This window comes from Schistocerca nitens, chromosome 8, assembly GCF_023898315.1.
Source record: "Schistocerca nitens isolate TAMUIC-IGC-003100 chromosome 8, iqSchNite1.1, whole genome shotgun sequence".
NCBI lineage: Eukaryota > Metazoa > Arthropoda > Insecta > Orthoptera > Acrididae > Schistocerca > Schistocerca nitens.
In genome coordinates this window covers 627,201,321-627,220,871 of record NC_064621.1, presented here as the reverse complement: position 1 = coordinate 627,220,871, position 19,551 = coordinate 627,201,321, and the positions used below count along the sequence as shown (strand labels likewise).

At 39.2% G+C, this 19,551-nt stretch overlaps 1 protein-coding gene across 2 annotated transcripts in view; it reads right to left on the bottom strand.

Annotated features, from left to right (window-relative positions):
- LOC126198923 (septin-2) overlaps positions 1 to 19,551 on the bottom strand; it is a 64,110-nt gene that overhangs the window by 25,305 nt on the left and 19,254 nt on the right. For both annotated transcript variants that reach the window (XM_049935556.1, XM_049935557.1), the window contains exons 3-6: positions 18,784 to 18,926; positions 18,518 to 18,711; positions 18,320 to 18,431; positions 18,046 to 18,238 (exon numbers count right to left, since the gene is read on the bottom strand). In XM_049935556.1, the coding sequence (XP_049791513.1) occupies positions 18,046 to 18,238; positions 18,320 to 18,431; positions 18,518 to 18,711; positions 18,784 to 18,926 (642 nt within the window). The remainder of the gene's footprint in view (positions 1 to 18,045; positions 18,239 to 18,319; positions 18,432 to 18,517; positions 18,712 to 18,783; positions 18,927 to 19,551) is intronic.

The window sequence follows — 19,551 nt, the reverse complement described above, 5'->3', positions numbered from 1 at the left end:
AGTTGAATGGAATGGACAGTCTCATGAAAGGAGGATGTAAGATGAACATCAACAAAAAGAAATAAGGGTAAAAGAATCTAGTCAGATTAAATCATGTGATGCTGAGGGAATTAAGATTAGGAAACGAGACACAAAAAGTTGTGGATGAGATTTGCTATTTGAGTAACAAAATAACTGATAAGTAGAGAGGATATAAAATATTTACTGGTTGCAGCAGGAAAAGCATTCCTGAAAAGAGGAATTTGTTAAGATCAAATATATGTCTATGGATGTCTATTTTGAAGGTATTTCTTTGAAGTGAAGCCCATCACAGAAGTGGAACATTGGCAATAAGCAGTTCTGGCAAGAATAGAACAGTAATTTTTTAACTGTGGTACTGTGGAAGAATGGTGAAGATTAGATGGATAGATCACATAACTAATGAGCAGGTACTGAATCAAATTGGGGAGAAAAGAAATATATGATGACTTCACTACAAGAAGGGGTTGGTTGATAGTACGCATTCTGAGGCGTCAAGGGATTTCAGTATGGTATGGTGGGAGAAAAGTGAGTGGGGGGGGGGGGGATGGGTAGATTCAAAGGGACATACAAGAGGTAAACAAAAATATGAGAACACCAAAAACTCAACAGATTACCATTTCTAACATGATGTACAAAAACCACTGGTATAAAAAACAGCTTCTAGTCTTCTCAGAATGGGTAAATACAGGTCCCGTATGGTTTTCAAGACATTGTTATAATATTCTTTCTGCAAAATAGTGGCAAGTTCAATTTACTATGATGGATGTAGATAGTGATCGTGCACCCTTCTCTCTGAAGTAGACCACAAGGGCTCAATCATATTAAGATTTGGTGACTGTGATGGCCTTTGTGCTCACAAAACCAGCCCTGGATGATGCGCGACATGTAAACTAGTTTCCTGTCCTCTTTGAACACAGCATTACCACTGGAGAATAAACAACGGACCATGGGATGGACTTGATCAGTCAAAATAGTCTCACAAACCTTGGCAGTTATGCGACCTTTCCACAGGGCCCACAGAGTTCTGTGATATGGCTGGCCAAACCATCACCGAACCACCACCATGTGTCAAGCTTGGGACATAAACTTGGACAGAAGTTTGAAATGTTGAACAACAAAACTCATCCGACAAAATGACTTTCTTCCATTGCTTTATAGTCCAGGTTTTATGGCTTTGACACCACGTTTTCCCGTTATGGGCATTTGCATCACTATGAGTGGCTTTGGAATTACAGTTCGCCCTGCAATTCCCTATTTATGGAGCGCCCTTCATGTTGTTTCGGTGCACACAGGGTTCACGAGTGCATTATTCAGTTCTGCACTGACTTTTGCAGTTATCATATCACTCAGCACACACACTTTTGTTTGTTATCGAAGCACCCACCATACAATCGAAGCACCCACCATACAATCATCAATAATTTGCCTATATTCAAATTCACTTACTGTCAACATAATGCACTCATAACTACACAGAGCACTGTTCTGACCACAACTGACACTTGCAACATACTGAGAGCACTGGATGGTGCTGCTTGTGCTCAAATACAACAGCCCCACCTGAAGCTTCGCTAGTATTTGCATTTATGTTTGAAAATGTGTTTCACATGGTGTTTCCATATTTACGTCCAACCCCTGCAGATTGCAGTATTTATTCGTAGATGAAGGGGCCTGCACAAGTTAGCGTAGCGTAGAGAGCCGCATCAAACCATTATTCAGAGTGAAGAGCACAACAACAATGACGATGACAAAAACAACCTCCCCGACATGTTTTTCCTTTATATTTGCTGAGATCTTCTGCCCCACCTCTCTCACCCATCCAAACTCTTCCACCCAATTCCTCTTTCCAAATTGTTCTGAATCCAATGGACACTTATTTTTGCCAAATGAAGATTTTCATTGTGATCAAGCACTTTTTATGGAGTTTATATCACATAGCAAGGGATTAAAATTTAAGGGCAACCACGAGTCACACTCAGTATATTTTAAAACCAGTTTGCCTCTAATTTAACAACAGTACCATCAGAAACTCGGGAATTTACAGTTTTAAATACAGCAGTCAGCTGATTACACTGCCGGAAATGTACGCAGCCAACTACTGTACTTATAACCGTAAATTCCAGAGTTCCTGATGGTGTTCTTCTTAAGTTAAAGAACAAACCTGGTTTATAGAACATACTGAGTGTGACCTGTGACTGTCCTGAAAAACTTAATTTCTACAGTCGCCATTTCCCCTGCAAGCTATAACTGCTTTCATTAAGATATTTGTTTTCAAATATGCTGTTTATGAAATGTTTCTCACAATCAAAAACTAGAAAGTCGAACTTTCTCAGTGTAATCAATACATCAGTTTTTTTTTGATTAGCAAGGTGATTATTCTAATTTGTAAATTAATGTCTCCACTAGAAGAAATGCGAGTAGTATGAACATTTTAAATTTTCAGGCTAATGAGAGCTGTTTTGGAACACTTTACAGGAACAGAGTTCAAGTGTAAATAGGTATAAATATTCACACGAATGAGTTTTCCACCTACTTGAAAAAGTTACAAATGCATGCCACTGACTAAATATCATTTATTTACACTCCAAGGTGTATTCTACAAAACTGGACTTCCTATATGAATGCAACTGTCATGTTGACCACTGAACTATTGGAGTAAAGTGTTACTGTGTAATTCACATTTTTTCCTATCTGTTGCACCTCTAATTTGCAGACATAAATCTGTCCTTGTAAAAAGCGTCTTGAGTTTATTTACAGATATTTTTCCAAATTCGGAAGATGTAGATTGAAACTTTACTTGGTCTTCAAAACAGTCACATTTATCTATCCTACTAACTAGTAGAGGGCAAGTGATGACAGTTTCTTGTTATGACATACTGACGATTGGTGCGGATCCAGGGTTGGGCTCAGCGGTCACAGTTTTTTTACTTCTCCACCCCCTCCACCCACACTCTTCCAATCTCAATGTAATTTGCTTTAATGTACCACAGGTTCTTAGGATTTTAATAACTTCAGTAATATTAATATAAATAATAATAATAATAATAATAATAATAAATTTTATGCTAGTTCTCCGTAAACTGCTTTCATTTAACTTGCAAGAAATTTCAGTTTAAAAAAATATATGCTTTTAAAGGCATTTATGTGAAAACTTGGATTGTGTGTCATTGAAGTGCTTTAAGAAATATAACAAGAAAGTCTCACAACTTTGGCAAAGTCATAATTTGTACAATATAAAATCAAAGTGCGCACTCGCAATTATTAGTATCTCAGTGTGTGTGTGTGTGTGTGTGTGTGTGTGTGTGTGTGTGTGTGTGTGTGTGTGCGCGCGCAGCTCACGGGCGCTCAACTGCATGGTGCGAATACGAAAAGTAGTAGGAACAAGTGTGATTAAAATTTCCAAAAATTGTGCAAACAATGATTAAACCTTCAGAACTATACTGAATCTCTCTCAACTTCATTCTCATTCACCCTGACAAATATTTCAGTTAGCGGTGTCACAACGAAAAGTCTGCAGACATTGGGATCATGTAAATGGGGGAGTGGGGATATACTGTTTCTTTCAGTTGTTTCCATTTCCGCACGACTCATGAGGTGCAACATACTTTTTGTTGGCAGCAGGTACACTTAGCCTGTAAATAGGTATCTTTTTCTGGCTGGAAAATTCTCTGCAGCTAATCAGGCTGCAAATGCATCAGCCCCCTCCCACCCCCATCCATCCCCACCCGCAAGTAAGCAACTGAAAGCTACTGCAAACTAATCATAGTTAACTAAACAAACACTGTTTTTTGCCTTGTTTCACAATTTTATTATTGATGTCACTGCACAACCTAGGTTTCGAGTTGTAATCCCATTTTCAAATACATTACTGATCATAGTTCGTAATTTTCTAGAATTCCTTGCCAGTTTTAAGGCTTTATTTTCCAAATGTTTGCTAAGAAACTTGTAAACCAATCTGTAAAAGTACTAATACTTTTTGTTCTATGGGTGGCCCCCACAATGCTCTCTTCCCTGGATCTGGACCCTTTCCAAACATCTGTTGTTTTTCAGTGTCATGAGTGTGCCTGGAAACATTTGATGCATCTCTCCATGCTAGTCTATACAGCGTAAGTCTCTTTATCTCAGGGTAACTAGTGCGGCCTACACCAATTTGAATCTACTTAACAGGTTAGCATTAGTTGCCTCTTACAATTCACTTCAACATAAGGCTACAATCCAACCAATACTTTCAGAGAAGACCTTCTAAAATAAAAATTTACATTCAATGTTCACAATCTTTTTCTCTCCAGAAAGTGTTCCCTTGCTATTGCCACTCTTCATTTTATACATTCTGAACTTCTGCAATCATTGGTTATTGTGCTGTCTAAATAGGGAAACATCTATCACCTTTAGTATCTCATTTCTTTCTCTACATCCCTCAGTATCATGTAACTTAGTTTGACTGAATTGCAACATCTTTGCTTTAATTTTCTACATCTACATCTACATTTATACTCCGCAAGCCACCCAACGGTGTGTGGCGGAGGGCACTTTACGTGCCACTGTAATTACCTCCCTTTCCTGTTCCAGTCGCGTATGGTTCGCGGGAAGAACGACTGCCGGATAGTCTCCGTGCACGCTCGAATCTATCTAATTTTACATTAGTGATCTCCTCAGGAGGTATAAGTATGGGGAAGCAATATATTCGATACCTCATCCAGAAACGCACCCTCTCGAAACCTGGACAGCAACCTACACCACGATGCAGGGCGCCTCTCTTGCAGAGTCTGCCACTTCAGTTTGCTAAACATCTCAGTAACACTATCACGCTTACCAAATAACCCTGTGACGAAACGCGTCGCTCTTCTTTGGATCTTCTCTATCTCCTCTGTCAACCCGACCTGGTACGGATCCCACACTGATGAGCAATACTCAAGTATAGGTCGAACGAGTGTTTTGTAAGCCACCTCCTTTGTTGATGGACTACATTTTCTAAGGACTCTCCCAATGAATCTCAACCTGGCACCCACCTTACCAACAATTAATTTTATATGATCATTCCACTCCAAATTGTTCTGCACACATACTCCCAGATATTTTACAGAAGTAACTGCTACCAGTGTTTGTTCCACTATCATATAATCATACAATAAAGGATCCTTCTTTCTATGTACTAGCAAAACATTACGGTGTCAGTTGCCACTCCCTGCACCAAGTGCCTATCCGCTGCAGATCTTCCTGCATTTTGCTGCAATTTTCTAATGCTGCAACTTCTCTGTATACTACAGCATCATCTGTGAAAAGCCGCATGGAACTTCCGACACTATCTGCTAGGTCATTTATACATACTGTGAAAAGCAATGGTCCCATAACACTCCCCTGTGGCACGCCAGAGGTTACTTTAACGTCTGTAGACATCTCTCCATTGAGAACAACATGCTGTGTTCTGTTTGCTAAAAATTCTTCAATCCAGCCACACAGCTGGTCTGATATTCCATAGGCTCTTACTTTGTTTATCAGTGTGGAACTGTATCGAACCCCTTCCGGAAGTCAAGGAAAATGGCCTCTACCTGGGAGCCTGTATCTAATATTTTCTGGGTCTCATGAACAAATAAAGGAAGTTGGGTCTCACACTATCGCTGTTTCCAGAATCCATGTTGATTCCTACGGAGTAGATTCTGGGTTTCCACAAATGACATGATACGCGAGCAAAAAACATGTTCTAAAATTCTACAACAGATCGATGTCAGAGATATAGGTCTATAGTTTTGCACATCTGCTTGACGACCCTTCTTGAAGACTGGGACTACCTATGCTCTTTTCCAATTATTTGGAACCTTCCGTTCCTCTAGAGACTTGCGGTACACGGCTGTTAGAAGGGAGGCAAGTTCTTTCACGTACTCTGTGTTGAATCGAATTGGTATCCCGTCAGGTCCAGTGAACTTTCCTCTGTTGAGTGATTCCAGTTGCTTTTCTATTCCTTGGACACTTATTTCGATGTCAGCCATTTTTTCGTTTGTGCGAGGATTTAGAGAAGGAACTGCAGTGCGGTCTTCCTCTGTGAAACAGCTTTGGAAAAAGGTGTTTAGTATTTCAGCTTTACGCATGTCATCCTCTGTTTCAGTGCAATCATCCTCTGTTTCAATGCCATCATCATCCCAGAGTGTCTGGATATGCTGTTTCAAGCCACTTACTGATTTAACATAAGACCAGAACTTCCTAGGATTTTCTGTCAAGTCAGTACATGGAATTTTACTTTCGAATTCACTGAACACTTTATGCATAGCCCTCCTTACGCTAATTTTGACATGGTTTATCTTCTGTTTGTCTGAGAGGTTTTGGCTGCATTTAAACTTGCAGTGGAGCTCTCTTTGCTTTCGCAGTAGTTTCCTAACTTTGCTGTTGAACCACGGTGGGTTTTTCCCATCCCTCACAGTTTTACTCGGCACATACCAGTCTAAAACACATTTTACGATTGCCTTGAACTTTTTCCATAAACACTCAACATTGTCAGTGTCGGAACAGAAATTTTCGTTTTGATCTGTTAGGTAGTCTGAAATCTGCCTTCTATTACTCTTGCTAAACAGATAAACCTTCCTCCCTTTTTTTATATTCCTATTTACTTCCATATTCAGGGATGCTGCCAACAGCCTTATGATCACTGATTCCCTGTTATGCGCTTACAGAGTCAAAAAGTTCAGGTCTGTTTGTTATCAGTAGGTCCAAGATGTTATCTCTATGAGTCGGTTCTCTGTTTAATTGCTCGAGGTAATTTTCGGATAGTGCACTCAGTATAATGTCACTCGATGCTCTGTCCCTACCACCCGTCCTAAACATCTGAGTGTCCCAGTCTATATTTGGTAAATTGAAATCTCCACCTAAGACTATAACATGCTGAGAAAATTTATGTGAAATGTATTCCAGATTTTCTCTCATTTGTTCTGCCACTAATGCTGCTAAGTCGGGAGGTCGGTAAAAGGAGCTAATTATTAACATAGCTCAGTTGTTGAGTGTAACCTCCACCCATAATAATTCACAGGAACTATCCACTTCTACTTCACTACAGGATAAACTACTACTAACAGTGACAAACACGCCACCACTGGTTGCATGCAATCTATCCTTTCTAAACACCGTCTGTGCCTTTGTAAAAATTTTGGCAGAATTTATCTCTGGCTTAAGCCAGCTCTCTGTACCTATAACGATTTCAGCTTCGGTGCTTTCTATCAGCGCTTGAAGTTCCGGTACTTTACCAATGCAGCTTCGACAGTTTACAATTACAATACCGATTGCTGCTTGGTCCCCGCATGTCCTGACTTTGCCCCGCACCCTTTGAGGCTGTTGTCCTTTCTGTACTTGCCCGAGGCCATCTAACCTAAAAAAACGCCCAGTCCACGCCACACAACCCCTGCTACCCGTGTAGCCGCCTGCTGTGTGTAGTGGACTCCTGACCTATCCAGCGGAACCCGAAACCCCACCACCCTACGGTGCAAGTTGAGGAATCTGCAGCCCACACGGTCGCAGAACCGTCTCAGCCTCTGATTCAGACCCTCCACTCAGCTCTATACCATAAGTCCGCAGCCAGTCCTGTCGACGATGCAGCAGATGGTGAGCTCTGCTTTCATCCTGCTAGCAAGACTGGCAGTCTTCACCAAATCAGGTAGCCGCCGGAAGCCAGAGAGGATTTCCTCTGATCCATAGCGACACACATCATTGGTGCCGACATGAGTGACCACCTGAAGATAGGTGCACCCTGTACCCTTCATGTCATCCGGAACGATCCCTTCCACATCTGGAATGACTCACCCTGGTATTCACACGGAGTGCACATTGGTTTTCTTCCCCTCTCTTGCTGCCATATCCCTAAGGGGCCCCATTACGCGCCTGACGTTGGAGCTCCCAACTACGAGTAAGCCCACCCTCAGCGACCGCCCGGATCTTGCAGACTGAGGGGCAACCTCTGGAACAGGACAAGCAGCCATGTCCGGCCGAAGAACATTATCAGACAGAGACATAGCCTGAAACTGGTTCGTCAGACAAACTGGAGAGGCCTTCCGCTCAGCCCTCCAGAATGTCTTTCGCACCCTGCCACATCTCGAGACGAACTTACACTTTACCACGGGTGAGGGGTCAGCCTCAATGTGAGCAGTATCCGGGGCAGCCAGAGCCGTAGTCCGATTGGGGGATGCGTGGGACGAGCTGGCCATCCCCGACAAACCCCCATCCGGACCCCCACAGTGATGCCCATTGGCAACAGCCTCAAGCTGTGTGACCGAAGCCAACACTGCCTGAAGCTGGGAGCGAAGGGATGCCAACTCAGCCCGCATCCTAACACAGCAGTCACAGTCCCTATCCATGCTAAACTGCTGCCCATGCTATTTTGCTGATATTCAGTTTGTAACACCTTTCCCAGACACTATCCTTCCTATTCAACTGATCTTCCAAGTTCTTTGCCATCTTGGACAAAATTGCAATGTTGTCAACAAACATTACAGTTCTTATTTCTTTCCTTTGAAATTTAATTACTTTTTGAAATTTCTCCTGGTTTCCTTCACAGCTTGCTCAATGTGCAGACTGAGTAACATCAGGGATAATCTACAAGATTGTCTCACTCCCTGCTCAATTACTTCCTTCCCTTCATATCCTTTGATTCTCATAAATGTGATGTAAGAATATTAAATATGGTTGCAAGATACTTTAGCTTAGCAGCAGTGATGGGATACAAACTGCTGAGTATCTGTGTAGTCAACATCAAATATTCAGTGATGAGGACAAAGCTGTGGAAAACAAATGGCAAAAGTTAGAAAGTGTTGTTCAACATACCTAAGACAAGTATGTTCTGAGCAAGGTCTTAAGGGGTGGGAAGGACCCACTGTGGTTTAATAGCCGTGTTAGAAAACTGCTCTGTAAATAAAAAGAGCTTCATCTCAGATTCAAGGAAAATCAGAACTCAGCTGACAAACGAAAGCTGAATGAAGCAACACAGTTTCCCATGATGTAGTGGAATGATACTGGGTTCCACAGCACTTTTGCTAAACAGTGTTTATATGAGGCCAATTCTCCATTGGTTAAGATATGGAGCTTAGCATTTTCTATCATTAGTTTGACATACTGATGTGTAATGCAGTTATATACTGAGTGTGGTCCACTATGACCAAGTAAAACACAGTTGTTTTGTGTGCAGTTCTGCAAATTTAGAAAACCCGATCTTCATTGCTGGAAATTTAGCTTTGAAACTTTTATATGCTTCTTTTAAATTGAACAAAATAAGTATTTTATGTATACTGATCTATCTCCATCTTCCACTCTCACAGTTACACAACCTTACTTCCCTGGCATTACTCTGCTTATTTCGTCATTTTCATAAAAATAATCACTCCAAGATTCTGGCAAACAAGTTAGTAGCATTACTTTTTTTTTCAACTACTAGCTATTAGGTTACTTATTACAGACTGTTCCAATGAAAAAATAAATTTTCAGATAAATCCTCTGCATTAGCAAAAAATTGTTTTTTAAGTGCTAAATCAATGGTTTTTAATTTTTTGGTGGAATACTGCTTCATCTGAAGGTCTGTACGACGTACAGGGGTCTCTGCTGATTCTTGAAGAGACGTATTAGTGTCTCTAGAACAGATGAAGTTGGAGGAACATAGCTTGTTTCATCATCATCCGAAGATTTTCTACAATCATTATTTTCTTGAATATTTTTCAATGAACCAACCTGTTTTCTAAAATTATCACAATTTTTTTTATATCTTTGGGGTATCAGCAAACATATTGCACATCCCTTCAGGCACATTATGTTTTTCACTGAATGAGTGTTTTTTAAAGGACTGCAACATTGTAGTGTCTATATCTTTGTCCTTATAATACCATCTGCAGTTAAAGTTTATAAATGTTCCTGCACAGAACACTATGAAAATATACTGAAATAATGTGTAATGACTTAGGTAATGATTTTGTTTGCAAATCAACACTTTACAAAACATTAACCACATTAATCACCAGCAACATTCAAATCCAACTGCTACTCAGTTACCACGAACACTTATGGGTTAAAGTAACTGAATCATAAGAGCTCCAGACTCTCAGCTACAGGTGGCTTGACCCTGAACTGGCCTGGACATCTACAACCATTGCAGTTAGTTATTTATGATTATTAGAATCAACAATCGGAATTTCTATCCCAGTTTATTCTACTTACATACAGTAATCAAATCTTAATACTTACAGTTACAGATTACAACTGTATTAAAAAGCTTAGTTTTAGTACTTCTGGTACAATAATCACTCATCACAGTGACTAGTGACATTTTAAACGTATTACAAATAAATTTATGAAGAAGTGTAAATTTATTTACCATTAAATTACGGATATGTCCAATAAATGTACAAATTTTACAAAAATATCATTTTTTAGTGAGACGTGAATTTCTTAAATTTTTTTATTGGTGTGAACCCATGACAGTCCCACTTTCATTCTTAGTGAATTAATTAACAATAATGTGAAGCATTATATTTAAAGTTTGAAAAGTTTTGAAGATGGGATTTTTGAGAAATTAAAAATTTAAATTTTCATTTAAATTTAAAAAAATTCATCTTGAACCCATATTGTGCTGTATGTCATAGGAAAGCTCATGAAAAATGCTGCAAAATGACACCTCACCCCCACCATTTTCGCTTAAATAGGGGAGCTGCCACAGCAATTTGAAATTATGGCAGTGTAGTGGTGATTTTTGACAACTTCACATTGCTACATTTTCAAAATGGGTCAACAGATTTTAATAAAATTGGTTATTTCTCTTAATCTATATGTACGCTTGCTTTGTGTCAAGTTTCGTCAAGATCTGAGATGGTGAGTTAAAATTAGTTTCAGAAGTGTGTTGATTTGACATGGAATGACCCAAGAGGTGAGGCAACCACTCTTAATAGAAGAACAATGTGCATGAAGCCTATAAACACATAACAGGAAACAGTTAACATGAGCTTTCAAGTTCTTGCTCGTTTTGTTTAACAGTACACACAGTATGTTCAAACTCTCATTGACTCAGACAAAAGCAACTGACCACAATGAATAACAGCTAGCATGGCACATGATCTAAAACGATATAACATGGATGTTGCTGCCCTCAGTGAAACAGTACTTGCAGGCAAGGGTCAACTAAAAGAACAAGGTGGAGGCCACACTTTATACTGGAAAGGGAAAGACAAAAATGAGCCTCATATAACCATGGGGTAGGGTTTGGTGTGAGGATTGAACTTGTCGATGATCTAGATGAACCACCCTCTGGAATAAATGAAAGACTTACGACCCTCCGTCTCAAACTTGTGGACAACAAAAAAGCTACTATAATTAGTGCATGCGCACCAACCCTAGACTCATAGGATGATAAGAAGGAAGAGCTCTACAACCCCCATCACGACAAAATTATTCTACTAGGTGATTTCAATGCACGAGTTGGCAGAAACTACAACCTATGGAAAGGTATCACTGGTGAGGAGAGTATAGGCAATGGCAACTCCACTAGAACCCTTCTTCTGACTAAATGCTCAGAACACAATCTCGTCATTACAAACTCTCTCTTTCAACAGAAAAATAAGTTTAAAACCACATGGCAAAATCTCAGATCAAAACACTGGCATCTCACAGATTATGTGATGGTGCAGTCTAGGGATCAACGTGATGTGAGGATCACAAGAACTGTAGCTCAGGCTAGTGACTGCTGGAAAGATCATCAAATGGTCTATTCAGTAATGGCTCTACAAGTGCCACCCAAACGGTGTAAGCAAAAGAAACAAGCAAAACATCTGCTAAAACTTGAATGACTAAAAGATAAACAGGCCCAAAAGAATTTCCAGAACACTGTGAAGCAAAAGTAGCCTGCTGAGTATCCTGACAATGTTGAAGAACACTGGTCAATACCGAAAACCATCACGTTTTTGGCTTACCAAGAATGAACTGGAATCATTGAAAGAAAACATCAATACTGGTTTGCTGAAAATGATGACAAAATTCAAAGCACATTAGATAAAAAAGAAAGGCCTACAGCACCTGGCAAAAGGATCCAAAATCAGTCCACAAAAAACAAGCTTATCTCCATTCCAAAGCTGATGTTCAAACAAAAACCAGAGCTCTCAAAAGCCAATGGTGGACTACAAAATCACCTGAAATGGAAAATTTTGGCGCAACTGACAACTCCTGAGCCTTCTTCACTGCCACTAAAGTGATCTATGGCCCCTCCAAAAACGGTCTGCACCTCTTTCTCTCTAAAGATGGTACACAACTCTTTAAAGACTTGGCATCTATCGGCTCTCGGTGGAAGCAGCACTTTGAAGAATTTCTAAACCGACATTCAGAGGTACATGAGGACGTTTTTACACAAATACCACAAAAACCCATTCAAGACCATATGAGTGATGACCCCTCCCTTCAAGAGGTTGAAGAAGCTATCCAAATGAGGAGAGATGAAGCCCCTGGACTGGATGGAATCCCGGCTGAACTATTTAAAAAGGGCAGCACCGAATTAAACTTTCACAGATATGGAATTAAACTTTCACATCCTTACTACCAAGATATGGAACACTGCAGATCTGCGTGAAACCGCTATTATTAATATTTTCAAAAAAGGCGATAAGACCCATTGTGGAAACTACTGAGTAATACTCTGAACAGTTGGAAATATCCTTGCTAGGATTCTCTCCAACTGAATACTTATTCAGGCTGAAAAAACCCTACCTAAAACTCAGCGCTGCTTTAAACCTAATCAAGGTATGTTCGATATGATCCTCAGTGCAAGGAAAATGCAAGAAAAGTCTAAACAACAGAACCAACCCCTGTACATGGTATTCATAGACCTTGTTAAAGGCTTTGACTCTGTTAATTCAGAAGCACTCTGGAGAATTTTGGCATCGAATGGATGTCCTGGAAAATACATTAAAATACTTCGGCTTCTACATGACAACATGAATGCCACTGTCCTTGTCAGCAATGGACACTGAGAAACTTTTAAGATTACCACAGGAGTCAAGCAGAGATGTGTTATTTGCACCTAGCCTATTATCGATATTTGTGGGAACTATACTTCACCTTGTTAAGGAAGACCTACCATTGGGTACTGAAACAGCTTATAGGACTGATGACAAGCTATCCAACCTTAGCAAACTCTGAGTTAAAAGCAATGTAACTACAACAGCTGTCATCAAACTTCAGTATGCTGATGATAACATTATCTTGGCAAACACAGAGCAGGATCTACAAACTACCCTAAATGCATTCAGTCTTGCAAACAAAACAAAAGTCCTCTGTCAGCCAGCCTCAAATTCCATTGCAGCAGCTCCAGTTATCACAGTTGATGGAACACCTCTAGAGATGGTAAAGTATTTTCCATACCTTGGAAGCTATCTTTCTGCAAATTCAAACACGGATGCAGAAATTCAACACCGACTACAGTGTGCAAGTACTGCATATGGTTGTCTTTTGAAAAGAGTGTTTGATAACCAGGATTTGAGTGTTAACACTACACTTTCATTCTACAATGCCATTATCATGCCTACAGCTCCTTATGGCTGTGAAACCTGAACCACCTACAGGTGTCACTTGAAGTCCTTAGGTAAAGTGGCAGGATCAGTGAACAAACAACAGCATTTTTGAAGAAACTAACAAACTCCACCAGGATTGAAGCAAAAACCGTCATATACCAACTTCACTGGGCTTGTATCGTCTGCATGCCAAACTCCCGTCTCCCTAAGAAAATCGTATTCTCCCTATTGAAGAATGACCAATGCAATCATGGAGGGCAAACAACATGATATAAAGATAGCCTCAAGTCAAATATGACAAAACGTCCAACACAAACAATTGGGAAACTGCAGCCCTAGACAGACCCCAATAGCGACAAACTGTTCACCAAGGAACACTTAATTTTGAAAAGCAGAGACAATTGCAGGAGAATAGGAAGAGAGATCACAGAAGAGAACAAGAGCTCTTGAGAGGATCAAACCTGTTACACCATAGAGCCAACACCAACTGGGTATGCCAATACTGTGAGAGAATCGTAGCTTCAGAATAGGAGTATTTAGCCACAAAAGAATCCACAGATAATGTTATCAAAAGATATTTCATACTCGTCAATGAGTAAATGCTTATATATGTACACACATTCGCACATGCAAACACACAGGCACCCAAACTTGCTCTCCTGTGGCCACAGGAAGACTGCTTATAGATACTCTATTACTGAAAGCAGTTGCCTGAGCTGATGGCTGACCAGAAGCAAAAACGAAGGACACAAGGAGGGTGCAGCAGAAAGAGGCACGTCTTTGAAGAGAAGACTCAGTGGCTGCACAACAAGACAAAAAGAGGGGTAGAGCAAAAAGATGTGTAGAAAGAGGGAGATGTGTTGAAAAGGAGAGGGGGGAGGGGGAGGGGGAGATGGAGGGGGAGATGGAGGGGGAGAGGGAGAGTGTTCGCCTGGGTGGTGGATGGGGGCGGGGAATGGTGGGAGAAGGCAGTGCATGATCTGGATGGGGAAGGAGTGGTGTGGACAGAAGAGAGAAGGGTAAAGGCAAGGTGAGGCACTGGGTTGTTTAGGCCAGAGGATTGTGAAAGTGCAGGACATACTGGAGGAGGGGGAGGATGGGGAGGAGGAGGTGATTAGTGTTCGACAGTGAAGTCATCGTCAGAGCACAAGCTTGGATTATGCCACTATCACAGGAAACATCCTGACATTTGTCTTAAGTGATTTAGGGAAATCATGGAAAACCTGTATCTGGATGGTCAGCCGCAGGTTTCATTGAACTGTCGTCATCCTGAACGCGAGTTCAGTGTGTGCCGTTACGTGTACTTCGGTGAGCTAATTGGCTGCCCAAAACTGCTACGAGGCAAGGCATACCTAATGTATGGCTGAATGCTTGAAGGCCTGGGATTCAGGGTAGGCTGCACCTTCTGGTCAGCCAGTTGCAGAGACGACCAGTCTCCGAAAATGGGTAAATCCCAAAATCTGGGAATGTAGACAACCTCTGTGCAGGAGCTAATGCTCCAAGAAATGGTGGAGTGTCAGACAAGCTGAAATATGGTTTCTTACAGCGCCTTAAGGGTCTAAAATAATTTACAATCAGATATTAATGCAAATTTGAATACATCTACAATCTCATAAAAATGAGGTACATCTCATGACTATAGGAGTTAATATCTCACACTGAATAAATGTATTACAATGACCCTCTGAATCAACAACTTAATTGCTTCACGCAGCTTCAACAAACGTTATCTCATTTGATAGTGATGCACTATAACTGTTGTCTATGAAAGCTAAATATATATGTCCATTTTATTTATTGATTTATTACATCTTTTATTATTTATATTACGCAAATGTTTGTCAGAACATAGTATTCTCCACATTACCACAGCAAATCAACACAGCACTAATACCTCGTATTTTTTCATACTTGTGTGTGCGGTTTTTTTTTTTTTTTTTTTTTTTAACTTAAAAGTTGATTACAAGTTCTATTAAGAAACTGTGTGAACTTAAAAGTGGTCGATTGCATGTGTTAGCAGACATCACAATTGAGAAGAGAACGAAAAGACGCTTCTGTCATGAAAGCATAAATAATTGTTTAAACAAAATGCAATGACAATTCAGTGTCATTTAATATGAGTAGACTTGTGCAAGAATACTAGCTTATTTATTTATGATCAAACCTTTACTTGTAATTATTGTGAATTATGTAAATGTGAACAAAATATTTATAACATTTCTTTCTTTAAATATTGTTGCAATACATTAGTTTAGCCCAGGAAGTGGTCATGACTGTCAAATTATGTCTGTAGAACTTGGGGATGGCCTTCAGCCAAAGGAAAAACAGACAGCAGCCAACAGAACACTACTGGAGTCAAGTGGAGAGTTTTCAAATGAAGAGATCAAGGGAATGATTCTGGACACTTGGATGTTTGTGCTGGAAGAAGGCAGATCTGCCTGTAGTATAGGTGATATTTGATCGAGCGAATGACGAAGTCTGAGCACGTAACAGTTGCTACTATACTTTAACTTCCAACAGGCCTTTATATTTTGAGAGGTTTACATGTGCTCCACAGTAGGACTCGAACTTTTTCTGCTTGTAATACAGAACTGAGAACAGACAGAGTACAGCTGACTATTCTCTGAGCATGAGTGTTAATTTGTAGATCAACATGTTTAATTCTGAACTATTTTGAGCTGGTGACTGTGCATTGTGATTACAAAATGGGCCTAGTTTTTCAAGTATCTTTGATGACTATTTAGTTTGGGAATTTTGATAATTCTTATAACACTCTCAACATAACTTTACTCCATCTGAAAATGACACTTTCTGTCTGTATTTTATCTGAATATCGTGAGACCACTTCCTGTTTGTGTGAGACAACCTTTCTTGAATAAACATTACTCAATGTAACTCACTGCTGTCTACACCAATTACAGATACAACAATAGAACCTTTGTTATTCAATTATTCATTTAACTTTTATTTTGTATTTCTGCATATTTTATTAACTTGCAATTCTAGCCAATGCACAGACTATTCTACTGCAAGATCACAGCTACTATTTTACTGCAAGATCACAGCTACAGTTTATTATTTGCAGCGAATCAGCTACGGAGCATTAAAGCAGACGTGTGCGGCCCTATCCTATGACTACAAGAAGCTGTTCTTTTTAAACAGCTAGGCACAGTTCTGTAACCAAAGGTAAAGATGCAACTGGTTTGCTCGTATGGGCTGTGTCACATGTGTGACTACCACTGAACTATCCAGCTCTGTAGGATGTGTTGGAGAGAAAATTCCCACATGTGTGGACCAGACAAAGTTGAATTTAGAAAACAGCTGGGAAATTGACATCTTGGAGGAAATGAAAATGCTCATCCATGGCTAAAAGAGGAACAATCGAGACCCTAAATCCAGTTACAGATTTCTAGAAATCTTCAATTCTACACCAACAAAGATTCAGTACTGTTAAAATGGAAAATATAATTAAAAATATATACGAATCTGGGTTCCAATGGTAAAACCTTTGCAATTCTTTAAAATCATTTTTATACTGTCATAATTTTATAACACCAAATTGTTAAAGTAATTTTATAAATTATTTCATTAACCAAAATTAGAGTGTGACAGCAAGATGTGCACAAGATACTACAAGTGATTTATAACACCAGGATCGACACATCCCTGATTAAAAGAAACAAGCTTTGTTTTACCCATCCTGTCCTTAGTGCAGAAAACAGTTTATTGTCATGTAGTGTTTTGAGTGTCCCTTGCAAGTTTATGAACAGCGGTTAACAGAATCCAAGAAGCCATAAAAACAGGAGCAACTGAAAACACCGAAAAATAATAGTCATTTCATATAAAGAAAGTGAATCATTATCCAATAATGTTTATGTGAACAGCAGACCAATAAAGTGAATATTCGTTCATTAGGTTTTTCTTCTCTGCAGAATGACCACAACATACGTTAAGACTGTACAGATCATTAATATCTGTAGGTACATTTGTTAAATGCTTTTATACAGCCACAGTAGCCTAAAGATAAGGTTCGCACCTCAAAACATTTTGATTCATTAAATGTCTTAATTAGCCTAAGTGAACAAACTATGTGATTGGTAGGGGTCTCTGAAAAGCCTTTTTGTAGTGTTTACATAACTCTATTTTCAAAGAAAAATACAGAATACACTTTCCATCTAGTTCACAAAATCTCACTTTCAAATGGTAAAAATGAGGTCATTAGAAACAGAGCACAAACTCGATTAGTGAAATGCCCTTTTTGAAGAATTATCCCAGCATTTGCCTTAAGTGATCAAGTGAAACCACAGACAATTTAAATCACAATGAACATCTTGGATTTGAACAGTCCAGTGTGCTAACCACTACTTCACTTTGCTCCTTTTTTAATTAAAAAGTTGTCTTAGTTTAAATCACTAATACATTACTCTAAAAAAATTAATAGTTCATTAGTGTGACAATACGAAAGAGTAACTTGTGAACAAAGAATTCTGAATTATTTATTGCTTACCTTGCACTGTACCCCAAGGATATTGTCTGGAACGCATCATCTTGTTGCCTACACGCACAAAATCAGTACTGCCAACAACAGCAAATGGGACGTGAGCATTCATTGTTGTGTTAATTTCTGCCACAGACTCATCATCTACAGGAAACTGGTAAATGTGTACCCCATTGTTTGTCAACTCTGACATAATTTTTTGCTGAAAATTTGAAAATAAGTCTGAAGTGGATAATGATGTGTAAACATACTTTCCGTTTCCTTACTAACACTCCTACAATACCTTAAATTTCTGCAGTTCAGTCTTTGAGATCGTATCTGCCTTAGCAATAATTGGGATAATATTAACTTTTGTGTCCAGTTTTTTCATGCATACAAGATCAATAGATTTCAATCTAGAAAAAAGAAGAAATATGAATACATTTATGAACACATATTACAATGTAATAAAATCGCCACACTATATTTCACTTGGACATACCCATGGCCTGTAGGGCAGATGAAATAGAGGCAAACATGAGTCCTGCCATCGTGGTAAGTCGAAAGGGATCTTTTTATCTTGAGCTCTTCTTGTAAATATGCTTCAAACTGTGCATCTATGTAATCAACAACAGCTTTAAAGCTGTCTTCCTTGTTAATTTGGTCACCATAACCAACAGTGTCACATATAGTGAGCTGAAAAATATGTGACATATTATCTGATATCCTCACATCACCAAATTTTCATTTAAGGTATTTCTTACTCACCTTCAATCTTACATTGCTCTCATGTAGTTCATATGTGTGAGCTTTCAATTTAACAGATGGGAGATTATGAGGGCTCGGAGTAGATTCAAAATTTGTATTAAATAATGAATCCATCAAGGTTGATTTTCCAAGACCAGTCTCACCTGGAGAAACACACAAAATAAGCAACTCTCATTATTAGTATATTAAAACAATTACTTATTAATACAACAATTCATAAGAAAAGATAATATTTATCTTTTCCAAGATGTGTATGACACATGAGAAGCTACAACAGTGTCCAAGTTCTCAAATTTATTCCTGGGCCATCAGATGAAGATACAACCGTCTGTACGGTAGTTTGTGCATTTTGCAGTACTTATACAGTTTCATTTAAATATTCAAAAATGTAAATATATCACTCTAAATAACAGTTAACATGTCTACGCATTCATATTTTTTTTCATAACCGCTAAAATAAGTTTAAAGTTATGCTCCTTTACAAAAGTTATAACCAATTTTCCTGATAGTGAGAAACTTTTTTTATACACATTGTTGCACTGAAAACTATAAAGATACAGTGTCTGCCATTAACTCTACACTCCTGGAAATTGAAATAAGAACACCGTGAATTCATTGTCCCAGGAAGGGGAAACTTTATTGACACATTCCTGGGGTCAGATACATCACATGATCACACTGACAGAACCACAGGCACATAGACACAGGCAACAGAGCATGCACAATGTCGGCACTAGTACAGTGTATATCCACCTTTCGCAGCAATGC